The sequence below is a fragment of the Opisthocomus hoazin genome, chromosome 2 (assembly GCF_030867145.1).
Source record: "Opisthocomus hoazin isolate bOpiHoa1 chromosome 2, bOpiHoa1.hap1, whole genome shotgun sequence".
Classification (NCBI taxonomy): Eukaryota; Metazoa; Chordata; class Aves; order Opisthocomiformes; family Opisthocomidae; genus Opisthocomus; species Opisthocomus hoazin.
Window position 1 is genome coordinate 29,424,589 of NC_134415.1, and position 16,460 is coordinate 29,441,048.

Consider the following 16,460-nt stretch of genomic DNA (forward strand, 5'->3'; position numbering starts at 1 on the left):
TATTCACATCACACTGATTTTTATGATTTTGTCTATTCACTTAACTACAGTATTATTTGTTTGCTTGTTTGTTTTAATAAAATAAGAACAGTAAAACCCACAAAATACTAGTTGAATTACTTTAGGGTAGAAATAATGTATGAAATCACAACCTCTTTATTTAACACACAAGTTATGGGATGCAACAGAAGCGGATTAGCAGCATAAAACAGTTGGTATTGAGGATCTGATGTATCTAGTACATGTGCTTTGGTAGGTTTTGTTTTTAACTGCGGATGCCATATCTAGTAGCAGTTAGAACATATAAATGTATACCCAAATATATCAGTTCCTAACCGTGTTTGTGTCTGTTTTAGAATTCTGATCTGAGAAATATAGGAAAATTTAATCTTCTTATTGTAACTGTTCAAAAGACATAATCAAGAACTAACACTGCTAAATGGTGTCAGCTGAACTGAATAAGAGTTTACAGTAATGGCACACTAGAGTCACTAAACGAACTGAATGACATTCCCTATTTGCATGAATCTAAACATTAATTCAATGTCTCTTTGCGGAATTTATGATAACTTTCTTTCTCACATGATACATCATGTTTAAGACTCAAAGATGTGATGCTTGTTTATTTTCATATATTCAAGGTTGGCATTTCTGAATTTGCCTTTGGAGAAAAATAAAACAGGTCTTTTTAAACAATCTGTATTTGGTATCTAGCCTTAAAAAGCGTTCTGTTTTAGGAAAGCATACACTTAGCAAGTTAATAAAAACACATTTACAAAGCGCCGAATGTCACATTTCATTAAGAAACATAAAATGAATTACAAAGGATTATAAATGTTATTATTAAAAGGATTATAAATATTATTATTAAATAAAGATAATTATGTCACTGAGCTGAGGTTCTCTTATCATATATTTGTACAATTGCAAAATGTGCCTTTGGGACAGACGTACTGCTGTAAAGCAAACAACAATAAAAAGTTATAACTGCCATCACTTGTACTCACTCATGGTGAAGAGAATCCTGGGACAAGTGAACCGTTTTCCTGCTAACACCTGGTCCTGGAGTTATCTAATGGAAAAAAGTAGGAAAAAAAAGTCTTTAAATAATGGGGCAGCATACAGACACACTGATTTGTTATTCAGAAACCACATCACAAATGCTAAATACAAGATAGAGACAGTACACTAGATACACTAAATGCAATTACCTGTATCTGTAATTTTTAAGTAAAGTCAGAGTGCAGAAAGTGCTATACAATATTTACCAATATCCTTTATGCGTCATTCTGACTGATGTCAGACGTCAGACATTTACAGATGTCAGGACCCTAAGTTACTTTTGAAAAGTCCATTAAGCATTTTATCTCCAAAAAATGAAAGATGTTTTGAAACTCACATTCTGCATACTATCCTTATTTATGGCTAATGCAGCAATAAATTTATTAAAAACCCCTCCCAACCTTTGTATCTCAACGCAAAGCTTTTGAAATTCAGTTGATGTGGGATAGAAAGTAAAGATAAAATAATTTTTACCACACTGCACTGTAGTCCTTGACTAGTGCTTTATATATACTGAAACCAAAAATACATAATACATTCAATTTAAGAATGATCTTAAGAATGCATGATAGCACGTGCAGACTTTTGCACATTATGATATTCTGGTATTGCTCAAGAATGCATTTAAACAGCTTTATTTTTATTTTTAGAATCTGCACGTGTAGACCGCTAAATGCTGAAGAATAAGAAACCACCTGATGAAACTCATGCTTGAAGAACCAGAGCAGAAGGCAAACTATTCCTGTTGGAAAGAATGCAGGAACAAGTTTTCAGTTCCTTATAGACAGTTTTATAGTCAGTAGATAAGCAGAGGTGAGAATGAAATCAGATGTTCTGCCAGTTTTGGAAGGAGACCACAAAAACTCAGTGACATTACATTTGTACATCTGACGCTTGCCAGAAGTACATAAGCGGAAGATTCACAGATAAAAGCAGCTTAGTCATTATTAGAAGATCAATGTGCTCAACTTCTAAAGAAAAATATCTCTGTTCATCTGGTCTCATGATGGAGAAAAGCCAGGGCAGTTGGAGCTCCAAGTCTGGAAAACTTTCAAAGAAGAGTCACCAAATAATTTGAAAGCTCCATGCAGTTTAAGTATTTGACCAAAATCTGTTTCTTTGACCTGAAGAATGACACCACTCAGGGCTGAAATGAGAAACCCTGAAGTTTTGTCACTTTTCTGGCTCATGGTAATTGAAAAGAACTGGTAATACATTACTGCAGAACAATGTATGCAAACATACAAATCCCTAGTAGAGCAAATCATGGTAGGTACATGGGAGGACAGCACCTACTGCTTTACCCGCATCTGGAATTTATTGTTTTACTAGACTCACTGAGGCCTTACATAGCCACATGGTAATAATAAAATAGTGACCCAACGTAACTTTTGCAATGTCATAGTTCACGTAATAATAAGAGCAAGGAATGTCAATTCACAAAGACAGACCTAGAAATATGAACAAGTATTTTAATATGTAATTTCCAAATTTTAAGATTAATAACTAAACTGTTACTTTAACACTATAGGTAAACACGTAGCTCAGCTCTCGAGAGTTACATCCTGCATTAATCTCAAAATGAGGTTTTCATGCTATTCCAGTGGGTATCCCTGGAATACAGTAATCCATTTTCTACACTGTGGCTATAAGAAAAGCCGACTGTGCCTATGTCATGCTTTGTTAGAGGTTCATGATCACATTATCTCATGGTGGACCTGACACTTTTATTCAGTTTACAGTATGTTCTGTGTACAGGCAACTTATTTCCTTTGCCAGGGCTGCTGACAATCTTTTCCACACTATATTAATCTTGTTTACAGACTTTATCTTGGTACAAATATCAGAAAACTGAACTTTTTATCTCGGGGAGAAAATAAACAACATGTTGACAGAAGCAAAAGCTATTTTCTGGACAAAAATTGGTTGTTTACCTGCAGCCATACTTATGGTAACAAGTTTAAGTTTCCAGCTTACTCAAAATATATAACCTGAAATTTAATAAGCATGGAAATTTCAAGAAAAATCACCTGACAAATTGCCAGTTTTAAAATAATATATAAGCCACAGAAGTATGTTTTTCCACTAATTTGTATGAGAATATGAACTTGCTTGGAATACAATTACAACCGACCACAAAGTACACTGCACAGGTTTCTCTTGCACACCCCAGATAGCTTCAGTTATCAAACAGCCACAGAATAGTTATAAAATTAAACTCACAATGCATACGTATAGATCTTTACACAAAACTGAATGCTGATTATTGTACTATTCACAATTTATTAATGCAAAAGAATTCATACTTGCAAAACTTATCTAGGGTGTAAAAAGAAAACCAAAACCTCTTGCCCGTCTTCATCTGCTAACTCACTACTAGAAAACTCTACTCCAGAGATCTGCTCAGTCTCCACAGAAGAGAGTGCCAGTTGTTCCAGAAAGTGGCAGCAGATCGCAGGACACTAAAATTAAAACAAATATCCTCTCAACTGTGCAGATTCTTTATTCATGCAAAAAAATGCGTATTTATCTAGAGTTGGTTTAGGTGATGAAACCCCAGTACACAAGAAGAAATCAAGAGGTAAAGCAAGTATTAGCTCTCCATTAGGTAACTAACAACAAACAGAACTGAAGCTTTGCACAATTCAGATTTTTTTTTTTTTGCGCAACTGAATATATGCGAGAGTGTATGTCTGAGTGCACATGTGTGCATCAGGGAATCAGCACTGCTCTGACAGGAACACTTAGAAGATTGACAGATCAGGCCTGTTTTAAACTTCAATTTAATTCACTAGCAACACTCTTTTTGGTAATGGTCAATTCTTACACACTATTCTATACACAAGAGCGTTAGTTTTCAACACTTGTACGGTAAATTAGCTGTGAGTACACAATATCATAGAGCTGATGCTGTATAGTTAGCACTGATGGCAATGGTCCTTGATGGTTCTTAGCCACAGGGGTCAAGGTGACCAGGACTGAGTCATCTGAGAAGAGACACTGGAACTGAGTTGGGCTTGTCTTCCTTCCCATCAAATTCTCCTTGCTTATGTCTGATGTCTTCACACTACTGTTCCTTCCAAAAAAGTGAAAGGGGGTGTCTTCTCTTTTTTTGGAACAAACACCTGAGCCATGGGCTATTTAAGTGCAATCTGAAAAAACATATTTTGATAATATTGAACAAGGTGCTGTAGACTACTTTTGCCACGTGCTTTACAGGAAAAAAAGGCAGCAGATTTTTTTCCTAAGTGTTATTAAACACAGTAATATTTTTCTCAAGTCTTCTGATGAATAAACTTTCAGAAAAAAACACCACAGCACGCTTTAATGTTCACACACAACATAAATTCTGGCTTCAAAAGTTTGTTCTTATGAGACATTAAAATGCCTAGGAAATGTCCAATAACCTCTTTAAAGCCATTTAGCTGTATATTTAATATCCTGTGTTTCTAGAAGTCATAGTATCTTGTAACTGAACATAATCACACTCATCCTGGAACTTAGGTAACTATAACTATTACAAAAAGTGGAAGTGTTTCTAACTATTTCACCTACTTAAGAACAGCAGCTTTTAAAAAGCTTACTAGATGTAGCAAATAACTAGGGATGACATGCTAGAGGATTGGGAACAATACTGACCTTCAAAAAGTATAGAAGAAATATCACAGGTCTTCACACAGCTCAACTGTGTTGCAGTCTGTACCATGGCTTAGTTGCACAGAGCAGCGAAATTAGTAGGCTTCTAAAGGGAAACTAGGAAAACCTTTGAGCCTCCTTGCTTGTCATCTTCCTCCTGTGTAAAGTGTCTCCAGCAACACATTGCACTAGAGATGCTGTAATCTACCACTGATATAACTGTTTTAATACGAATAAAGTTTAGGGTCATCTTTGGAACTCTTCTCTTCCTTTTACCATTGCTCGAATAACATGACAAGGTGCTGGCTGCGTACTGTTTACAGAGACCCTTAAAGACAGGTACTCCAACTCAGAGATGGAGTACTCCTGTTCTGCAAAGAACGCTTTGCCTATGAAATTATGGCCCATGCTGATGGACACAGTAAAAAGGAAAAATATTCAGGACTAGGGGGTTTTGCCTCAAAACACAAGACATCGTATCCTGCTGCCCAAGATATGACAAATTTCAGAAGAGATATATGGAAAGGATGGTGGGAATAAATGGAAAAAGGAAGAAAAGAAAGAAATAATTTTACTCCACAGAAATAATGTTGAGCACAGCAACTGTTAAATGTTAATAATTTTGAAGTAAAGACACAGTATAGACAATGCAACTGCTTTCACTTATTTCAGGACTCTCGAAAGGAGTGCAGCAAAGTATGGAGAGGTCAGTAGTCTAATCATCCTTTCTTAGTTCATTTTTCTTCTTTCTAAACAAAGGAGAAGTTTATTTTGCCATGTAATGCTACATATTTTGAGAGCTATGAACAAAAATCATCCCATTCTAGCTGGAACTGGTAGCTCCAGTTAAATGCTGCAACTATTTAAGTTTTGAGAAAAACACCTACTTTTAAAATGTAAACTCTACTGTTGTTTACAGTTTTTAAAGAAAAAGTTTCATTAAATCAACAAATGCGGGTAAAGTTTATTTTGCCAATAATAAAAGACACATTTACATATAGGACTATTTTCAAACAATGGAACAGGTTGCCTAGACAGGTTGTGTAGTCTCCATTCTATGATGTTTTCAAAACCAGGTTGCATAAAGGCTTGAGTAACCTGGTCTTATCTCCTAGTTGACACTGCTTTTGGCAAGAGGTTGGAGAAAATGACCTCCAGAAGGCCTTTCAACCTGAATTACTCTATGATCCTACTGAGTGGATTTTTATATAACTGTGCTTGGGTTTCTCAAAAAAAGTACATACACGATGGGGTATGTCTTCCCTCGAAACGCAAAGTAATCAGATAGCATATCACTGTGTGCCATATATCTCAACTGAGCTTCAGGTCATGCCATAATGGTTGAAGTTTGCTGCCAAAGGAACCACTGCTACGCCCGCATACTCTTTCGCATTTAGCCTTAAGAGTCTATGGAAGCATTTTTTGTTGTTGGTGGGTTATTGTTTGGTTTTTTAAGTGAAAAGGGAAGTTAGGATTAATTGACTAGATTAGCAGCTATACTAACTGTTAATTAAGTATAATTAACTAATTGCTGAGCCACTCTCCATCATCTTTGAGAGGTCCTGGAGGACAGGAGAGGTGCCCGAGGACTGGAGAAAGGCCAATGTCACTCCAATCTTCAAAAAGGGCAAGAAGGAGGACCCAGGGAACTACAGGCCGGTCAGCCTCACCTCCATCCCGGGAAAGGTGATGGAGCAGCTTATCCTGGAGGCCATCATCAAGCAAGTGGAAGAAAAGAAGGTTATCAGGAGTAGTCAGCATGGATTCACCAAGCGGAAATCATGCCTGACCAATCTGATAGTTTTATACGATGACATGACTGGCTGGGTAGACGAAGGGAGAACCGTGGATGTTGTCTACCTAGACTTCAGCAAGGCTTTGGACACAGTCTCCCATGATATCCTCCTAGGGAAGCTCAGGAAGTATGGGCTAGATGAGTGGTCGGTGAGGTGGATTGAGAACTGGATGAATGGCAGAACTCAGAGGGTTGTCGTCAGCGGCGCAGAGTCTAGTTGGAGTCTGGTAACTAGTGGTGTCCCCCAGGGGTCAGTACTGGGCCCAGTCTTGTTTAACTTCTTCATCAACGACCTGGATGAAGAGTTAGAATGTACCCTCAGCAAGTTTGCTGATGACATCAAACTGGGAGGTGTGGTAGATACACCGGAAGGCTGTGCTGCCATTCAGCGAGACCTGGACAGGCTGGAAAGCTGGGCAGAGAGGAACCTGATGAGGTTCAAAAAAGGCAAATGCAGGGTCCTGCACCTGGGGAGGAACAACCCCATGCATCAGTACAGGCTTGGGGTGGACCTGCTGGAGAGCAGCTCTAAGGAGAGGGACCTGGGTGTCCTGGTGGACGACAGGTTGACCATGAGCCAGCAGTGTGCCCTGGCTGCCAAGAAAGCCAATGGGATCCCGGGGTGCATCAAGAAGAGTGTGGCTAGCAGGAGGAGGGAGGTTCTGCTTCCCCTCTACACTGCCCTGGTGAGGCCTCATCTGGAGTACTCTGTCCAGTTCTGGGCTCCCCAGTTCAAGAAAGATGAAGAGCTACTGGAGAGAGTCCAGTGGAGGGCTATGAGGATGCTGAGGGGACTGGAGCATCTCTCCTACGAGGAGAGGCTGTGGGAGCTGGGCTTGTTCAGCCTGAAGAAGAGAAGGCTACGAGGGGACCTAATAAATACTTATAGGTGTCAGGAGGATGGGGCCAAGCTCTTTTCAGTAGTGCCTAGCGACAGGACAAGGGGCAACGAGCACAAACCAAAGCAGAGGAAGTTCCGTCTGAACATGAGGAAGAATTTCTTCCCTCTGAGGGTGACGGAGCACTGGAACAGGCTGCCCAGGGAGGTTGTGGAGTCTCCTTCTCTGGAGATATTCAAGACCCACCTGGACAAGGTCCTCTACAGCCTACTGTAGGTGACCCTGCTTCGGCAGGAGGGTTGGACTAGATGACCCACAGAGGTCCCTTCCAACCCCTACCATTCTCTGATTCTGTGATTTCTGTGATTCTGTAATTATAAAAGTGCCAGATAAGCAAGTGAACAATAAAGGGGTTCTGTGTCTGCCAAAAACAACTTGAAGAAAGGGATAGTTAAACTGGCTCAAACTATCACATCACAGAGTGAGGAGCAAAACATCTACAGTACAGTTTCAGGTTGCTTGAACACTACTGCTTACTTTATATGAATAGGGTAAAAGGCCTCCAAGACTGGAGTCTATATAATATATTCTTTAAAGAAAAATAATCAACTTGGTGGATCAATTTATGCCTCTTTTAGTAAAATAAATATTACAGTACTATTTTAATTTACATGTGCTGTAGTTTGAAGAAAAAGTATTATCACGTGCCAACAAAAAATACAGTGTTAACACAAAACAAAAATACGTGACACTACCACTACACAATTCTGTGTACTTCTTATTTAAAGTATATTTTAGTGTTCAGTTACTGAATAGCCCATGGGAAATCATTAATTGTTTTTAGACACCTATAATACAGAGCTTGTAAGTATGGATCTGTTCTATACATTTTCTTAATATTTAAAATATAAACTACCTTGAAATGCATACTCAGCCATCCCTCTTCTCCCTTATTTTTCCCATACTATCACACAATCAAGGGAACAAGTACACCTTCTCTTTATAGTTTGTTTAGCTTAGGAAATGAAATTTTGAAAAAACACAGACTATGTCCTATTCATAATTGTACCTTGTATATATTCTCCATTACGGAAAAATAAATTTATCTGAAATTAATTTTAAAATACCTGTCCTGGTTTCAGCTGGGATAGAGTTAATTTTCTCTCAGAAGAGGCTGTGTTTTTGATTTAATACCAGAAGAATGTTGACAACACTTTTTTTTTTAGTTGTTGCTATGAAATCAAAGACTTTTTCCAGTTTCTCATACTCAGCTAGTGAGCAGGGTGCAGGAGCTGGGAGGGAGCACAGCCAGACTGCCAGCTCAAGCTGGCCATTGGAAATACTCCACACCATAGACGTCATGCTCAGCTCACGAATGGGGGTTGGCCAGGGGGCAGGAATCAGCTCTTCTCTCTTCTGTGAATTTGAAACCTCTCTTGTCCAAGAGTTTGAACTTTTTTGGGAATTTCGCGATTTCAGGGTTCCGCAGTCCCTGCTCAGAGACTGACTGCAAATCGGTCATTGGGTGGTGAGAAAAATTGTATTGTATATAGTTTGTTGTGCATATTCATTATTGACATCATTATTAGCAGTATTCTTACTAGTATTAGTATTTACTTTGTTGCCTTATTAGACTGTCTTTATCTAACCCTTTATCCTTCCCTTTTGTCCATTTCTCCTCCCCATCCCACTGGGAGGAAGGGGAGGGGTGAGCGAGCGGCTGCCTGATGCTTAGCTGCCGACTGCCGGGTTAAACTATGACAATACCAAAAGTTACATTTTTTTATTTTAAATTGGGTTTTTTGCTTAACACTTCACAGCACATGCAGCGAAAAGACATTACCAAGCTCACTTTTTAAAAGGATGTTAATTCCTTGGTATGCAAATGTTTTTAATTAGAGAAGCGTTTGACTTGAATGGTTAACTTAGCCATCACAGTGTGTCACATTTATAGCATGCAAAACCAGTAAAAACACAGCAAAATTCTGCTGAACACTAATTATACAAACAAGCTAAACACTTATCTGAATGAAAGCACAGGTTCCTTTTTCCCCCTCTATAAATTAACTACTATGATCAACTACAGATTAACACATGTAAAAGTTAATATAATTATGAAAATCTTTTCTTCTGGAATTTAAATGATATCTTTTTCTGGGATCATATATTTATAGTACCTTTTCCTAAAAACACTGTATTGATTACTGAACTTTTCAAATTGTATTAGCAAATTAAATTCTCTCAGGCAGGAGTTTCCACAAAACAAGTTGTTCAAAACAAATTGCGATTAAAATGAAGTCCTAGACAACAGGATTTTGCAGCATCACAATGGCACTTCCATAATTCACATATCTATGATTGCGAATTTATAGGAAATTAAGTCAAACTATATCAAGGGAAGAAACAGAGAAAACCTATTTTCTACTTTTTATTGCACTGATTAAGAGCAATTTCTTATTATTTTCAGAACCAACTTTTTATCACTCATTTTATACCCCTTCTTCACTATAAACATTGGAAAGCACCTACAATAAACAAAGCTCTGGATTTAAAACACATCTTTAGAAAATATCTATACAAATTATTTGACTTGAAGCAATATAAAAAACTAATAAAAACAGCTTTCACAGTATACATTACTGAATCACTGTTGCAATGCTAGCTTGACACTACCATTACATTTTTATTCCCTCTATAAGCACACTCTTGCTGAAGGGCCCAAACTGACCATTCCAGAGAATCACAGAATCACACAATGGTAGAGGTTGGAAGGGACCTCTGTGGGTCATCTAGTCCAACTCCCCCTGCCGAAGCAGGGTCACCTACAGCAGGCTGCACAGGACCTTGTCCAGGTGGGTCTTGAATATCTCCAGAGAAGGAGACTCCACAACCTCCCTGGGCAGCCTGTTCCAGGGCTCCGTCACCCTCAGAGGGAAGAAGTTCTTCCTCATGTTCAGACGGAACTTCCTCTGCTTTGGTTTGTGCCCGTTGACCCTTGTCCTGTCGCTGGGCACCACTGAAAAGAATTTGGCCCCATCCTCCTGACACCCACCCTTCAGATATTTATAAGTATTTATTAGGTCCCCTCGTAGCCTTCTCTTCTTCAGGCTGAACAAGCCCAGCTCCCTCAGCCTTTCCTCACAGGAGAGATGCTCCAGTCCCCTCAGCATCCTCGTAGCCCTCCGCTGGACTCTCTCCAGTAGCTCCTCATCTTTCTTGAACTGGGGAGCCCAGAACTGGACAGAGTACTCCAGATGAGGCCTCACTAGGGCAGTGTAGAGGGGGAGAAGCATCTCTTTAGTGTACACATTACCTTTAAGTGATGTTCAGTCAAACTCTACGAAGTCTTTGTGAAGACATGGTTCTCTGGCAGAATAGTTCTATGCCAGTTTCTTACTACTCTAGTTATAATTCTTTTAAACTGACCTCTTACTAATATCGTGTTGTAAAAATCAATGCATCATTGCTATCCTGCTTGTGAAATATATGCAAGTGATAATGAAGGAGAAAAACGTCAAGAAAAATGGTCAAAAGACATGGACTTTAAAGCAAAACACATATCCCTCTACACGTTTTTTTGTTTTCTCAAAAAAAAAAAAAAAAAAGAAAAAAAAGAAAATCACCAAAGCCAAACTGAAAGAGCTACGCACCCTGGGTAAAATGAGAATCAATAAGTTCCTCGGAGTTAAAGAATATGTCCCAGCTCCCCAGCCTCTCGAGTGATTTCACACACTGTTAAGAGTTTTCTCTACATTTCTTTTCACAAACTGATCAAAATACCGCTGTCTCTTCGCATACCATTTTCTATTGAATTACGAGCAGATGGAAAAGAAAAACTATGGTATCTGAGAATAAAAGAAGAATAGTCTACTATTGAACATAGCTCTTTCAGAGAAATCTTAAAAATTTACATCTCATGTATAAAAGCAAAACAGGGAGTTTCTTTGTAAATCTTTGTTATTACACAGTTATTCTCTACTGCATTTAAGATAAAACCTGATCTTGAAATTAAATAATTGCAAATTAAAAAAAAAAAAAAAGACTTTTGAAAAAAGACTGGCCTGGATATAAGGATTTTTGTTTGTTTTAAATGGTAATCACCTTGTTAAAAGGCAAATGTAAGAGTCTCAGGACTGCATAAACACACCCCACAGCACCACTATTTCAATTTTGTATATTAGGAACAGGAAAATCTTTAGGACAGCTGTCTGAATTGTATAAGATATGGCAACAAAAATTATGTTACTTCATTACTCTGTAGACAGCGAACACAACATATTTTACCTACTTAAAACAAACTTCCCTTAGTACAAAAAGCTACTAATTAAATGCTGCAGTAGCATGCTGTGTATTAAAAAAAAAGTTTACCATGATGTTTTAGCTGTCTGTTTAGATATAAAACTTTTTCTAGGGTGAAAGCTTCACTATGGATTTTGACTTCAGTAGTGCTGGAACTGTATCCTTATCAGTTAAGAATGACTTAAAATACTGAAATAATGTTTTTACTTGTAAAATTATTCTCAATAAGTGACGTTACCCTCACGGTGATACAGACAGAAGGAAGAAGCAGAGCAGCGATTACGATACTAGCCTTGACCTGGGAGATGCAGGTTCAATTCCTTGCTCTGCCTCCGGCTTGCTGTTGTGACCTTTGGTAAGTTGTTTTCTGCAGCTCAGTTCCTCATTTGGTAAAACCAAGAAAAACATACAAACAAGACTCTCCTTCTTCCCCCGAAGTAATCTGTAATAGTTTTTCCTTACTTCATTAATGTAATATAATAACATAAGTAAAGATTGTACCAACAACAAAGGGCACCTAAGAATTTGCTTTAAGACTCCTTGAAATCACTGAATGTGATTTTTATTCCTACTGCCACAGGACTTACAGGAAACAGAAAAACATCAGTTTTAAATGCATTTACATATATAAGCAGAATTACTCGTAACAGAACTCTTTGCAGCTACAAGTCATGCTATGACAGTTCATGGCAGCGTAAGCTTGATCAGAATGGATTAAAAAGCCCATGCACACAACAAAACCCCCGTTTTCAAATCATGGCCCAGCTTCAGTAGCAAGCTATGAGTGGCCTCTACTGGCTGACCAAAGGCTACAGAAGTCACTAAGCTTTTGCTAGGAGTTACAACTGTGGTTATCAAATGTTTGAATAAATGCTAATAGAAAGAACATGCTCGTCAGTGCTAAATAATCCAGTTGTGCTATGGCTAAAAAGGCAAACACAAGATGAGTGATACAAAAGACAGTGGGGAAAAAACAACTTTAACACCAGTGCTCCTAAGATTTGTCAAAATATATAGTGTAAATATACACATGCAAAAGTCCATTTTCCAAAGGCTGATAACAGAATTCAGCAGGATATACTGTGCTAGCTCTAAAGATGGGAAAAAAATTGAAACTCAAGTAGTGTATAGATTGTTTATACAAGTTAGATATTTTATATAAAGACTGAATTAGTTCAATGATGAGATCAATGGTTTGATTCAGCTGCACAATTAGAAAGCCTGTTGTGTCATCTGAGAAGGCATGAAACTATAGAGACTACATAACTATTCTTTTCATAAATGTGTGACAAATTTGGCCTTTTCCTTATTTATGAAACTAAAACCAAAAAAATAGAGAACAATAAAAAAGGAAAGAACTGAAGTATGAAAGTGCATCTGTTGCCACAAAGATGATCTACAATTTCCTCAAAGTACATACAAATTCTATTTTTATTAAGAAAAAAAAGAAACATTCAAAAAGATTCATTATGGTTTAAACAAAACAATAATTGTGGACAGCACAACTTGAAGAGAGTAAAAGCTGTCCAAAACATGGCAAAAAATACTACTTAGATTATTGTGTAATAACCACATTCAAACTTCAGAAAAACAAAGATTAGATAAAAAAAGATAACACCACTAGCAAGGAAATAATTTTTTTACTTCACCTTTCTTTTCTATAGGAATATGTACCTGATTTGCCATTCTCCCACATTTTAATTGCACCCTGTCAAGAAGGATTATCGTCAAATGTAAGTGGCTACTGATGCTAAAAGGCCTTCATAAGCAGCCATACGGTGCCCACATATGACACTGTACTCTGTCCTCTTTCCAGCTCCTGTTCTGAATTCTGTCCCTTTTCAGAGTCCTACCTCATTTCAGAATTCAGTCCCATTATCTCCACTGCTCAAAATTGTTCACAGGGTTATCTAGCTGACATATAAGATAACCTTCCATCTCACTAGACACCACTGGGATATGACATGCTGACCCACAGTAAGCCCTGATTATGAGCTTGAAACATACACCATATAAATGGAGCTTTGAGCCAAATAATTTGTTTTAAAATCTTTTCATTGTACTTACACATTAAAACTCATATTAAGCTTGCTGACATCAGTTCCATTAATCTATACAGCCATGAACATACTTAGACATGTTCATGTTAGATTTCTGTTATCAGAAACAGATGAAAAATACCATGACTAGAATGCACACTGCAAGTAATGCTTTCTTATTTTCAAAAGAGACAGGGATTTTAGCTTCATAAATTATAACTAAATGAAAAACAAACAGCCAGCCACTGCAATTAAACAGAATGCCCTGCTGCCTGCAGTGCACTGAAGCCCACGTGCTCATCTCACTGAAAAAAGGCTCATAGCAGGCAGAAGTATGGAGAGGTCCTGTTCTTTCTGTACCATCTTTTCCATGTCACCACACTTCCAGCGACTGGGAAAGCAGTTCGGATTGACAACCTCAAACAGAGGTGGGGAGAACTGACCTGCTAGGATAACTCACCTCTCCCTCTCAGCTGCAGATTGGTTCCCTATTGTAGCACCTACAGTTCTGCATGGTCTCAAAGTCTTGAACCCGTCAAGTTTCATTTGCATGAAAACCTTGTTGCCTTTTGTTTTTAAAAGGGGCACCTGGTGAGCTGTATTACACCCTGGACAACGAAAATCAGACAGCACCCTAAGCTCTTCTCAGGAGAATGAGTCGACAGGAAGACTGGGCACACGAGCATGTCAATGGCAGCATACCAAAGAATTTCCCATATGAAGAAAATAATTCAGGTATCAGAAAACTTCGATTTAAAAGGTTACACTTTGGTTAGATTTGGAATGAAATACCTTTCAAAATTTATACATTTTCATCAACAACAGACTTTATGAAATTTACACATTTGAACTCCTAAAATAAAAGCATGACCTTTTTCCCTTCAGGTTAGATAACAGTTAAATAATTAGTGCCCACAAAGCAATTTTTCTTAATTTCAAGTGAAACCCCCACCAGAAGGGCTCACACAAGTGGTGAAACAGCAGGAAAAAGGCTTTAGGGGAGTTTCAGGTATGGCCAGTTTCATTGTTGACAACACTGTATACAGATGACAAATATTTTAAGTTTGCCTGTACATAAATATTTTACCCTGCAAGCTTACACAACTGGTAGATTTCAGAAATCCTTCTATATTTGCCACTTTCTCTGCCATCTGAACTTCTAATGTATAACTACAACCACGGTTTCAAATGGTAAATGCCAATAGAGACGAAGAGGAGAAGCAAGCAGGAAGCTCAGAACTTTTCACTGGGCATTTTTAAGGTCACCCTAAATTCAGGCTTCAGAAAGCTTTTTTAATTTTCTCCCTAAGAAAAATGACGTAGAAATAAAATACATTTTAAAATATATTACAACAGGTACAGTTTTTCTTAACAAGACATTCTCAAGCTTTTCCATCATCTTGTCTTCAAATATCAAAACATAAATAATTCATGACTTCTATTATAGAAGAAATGGAAACAAGTAGGTTCTAATGGGAAAAAATAAAATCAAAAGTGGGAATTCCACTCATACATTTTAAAAGAGACTATCAAGCTTGTTAGGCTTAATAGCAGTCCCACATTGGGATATCAACACCTGGATAAGGTAGTATTGCATTTCAAATTTCTAACATAGTTGTATCCTAAAAAAAGCTCATGAATGGATTGTGCAGTCACCATTAACTTTGACTTGAAGACTAAACTGTATTTATCTTACTATCAAATCCCTCCTTATCAGTAAGAGCGCTCCAAGGTTCTCTTTGTATGATATCAAGCCCCACGTAATGAAAACCACCACAGTATGCTCTTGAGAGAGTCTATATTTCTTTACAGTATTTAAAACTTGTAATGCGTTAAAACGATAGCTATCCCAAAATGCTAATTTATAAAGGAAGGTGAAGCCTGTATTCCAGGCGCAGAACGCTGCTTGTACCTGCTATCCACTCCTCCAGCAAAATGAAATGTCTTTGCTATGTTTTGTCCTGTGTTTTTCATGGCACACAACATAGGATTTCTTGGTAGTTTTATGCCATTTTGTTAAAACAGTGGATGTTTCTGGAATTGTGCTGTCAGTTCAAACTTACTTTTACAAACAGTATTTCTGTCAGAAAGTTGTGTTTAGCACGTGAAAAACTTTTGCTCTTTTAAAATTTAAAACTATGTACAAGAAACAGTTTAACCGTTGGCTAGACAAGTGTGTGTGTAAGCAACTGAGGGCAGGGAAGCGTGTCTGACTCTGGCTGCCTCTGTTGAAAGACAGAAATCAAGTCACTGTTCTCATTTACAGGCTCTTCTGTTCCTGGGATTAACACAGGGGAAAGACAATTCATTTTCCCCTAATGGATCAGATGGCATAAATTTTACTTTTCTGGCCAAACCCATGAGAAAAAGTTTTGGCCCCTATGCAACACATTAGCTGCCTTGAGCTTCTGAAATTCCTGGTAAAACCATCTACAGGCAACTTTTGGCTACCAAAAGCATGTCCTCTACTTCTGAAGCATCACTGTAGAAATAAGGGAGGAGTATCTGGTTTGTTGGGTCCTGACTACATAGGGTGTCAAGTAAAGAATATTTTGCTCGCTGTTGCAAGTGTTTAACGTGTTGCAGGGCAGAGAGAGCAACATTATTTTTCAGACGTGAAGCTGTAAAGCACATTTTGCCAGGTCCTGGAGAAGACTGACTTTCTACCTGCCTGAGTGTGGAGACCATACATCACAGAATTATGGCCTGTGGCTATCAGCAATGCCTCGCAAAATGCCAAGGGAATTCTAAGTCGCCCTTGGGTAGTGAGAAAGTTATTTTCCCTGTTAT

At 38.0% G+C, this 16,460-nt stretch overlaps 1 protein-coding gene across 1 annotated transcript in view; it reads right to left on the minus strand.

The window, feature by feature from the left end:
• GPATCH2 (G-patch domain containing 2) overlaps positions 1 to 16,460 on the minus strand; it is a 130,554-nt gene that overhangs the window by 39,411 nt on the left and 74,683 nt on the right. The window contains exon 6 of the mRNA XM_075413014.1: positions 1,008 to 1,072. Coding sequence (XP_075269129.1) covers positions 1,008 to 1,072 — 65 coding nt within the window. The remainder of the gene's footprint in view (positions 1 to 1,007; positions 1,073 to 16,460) is intronic.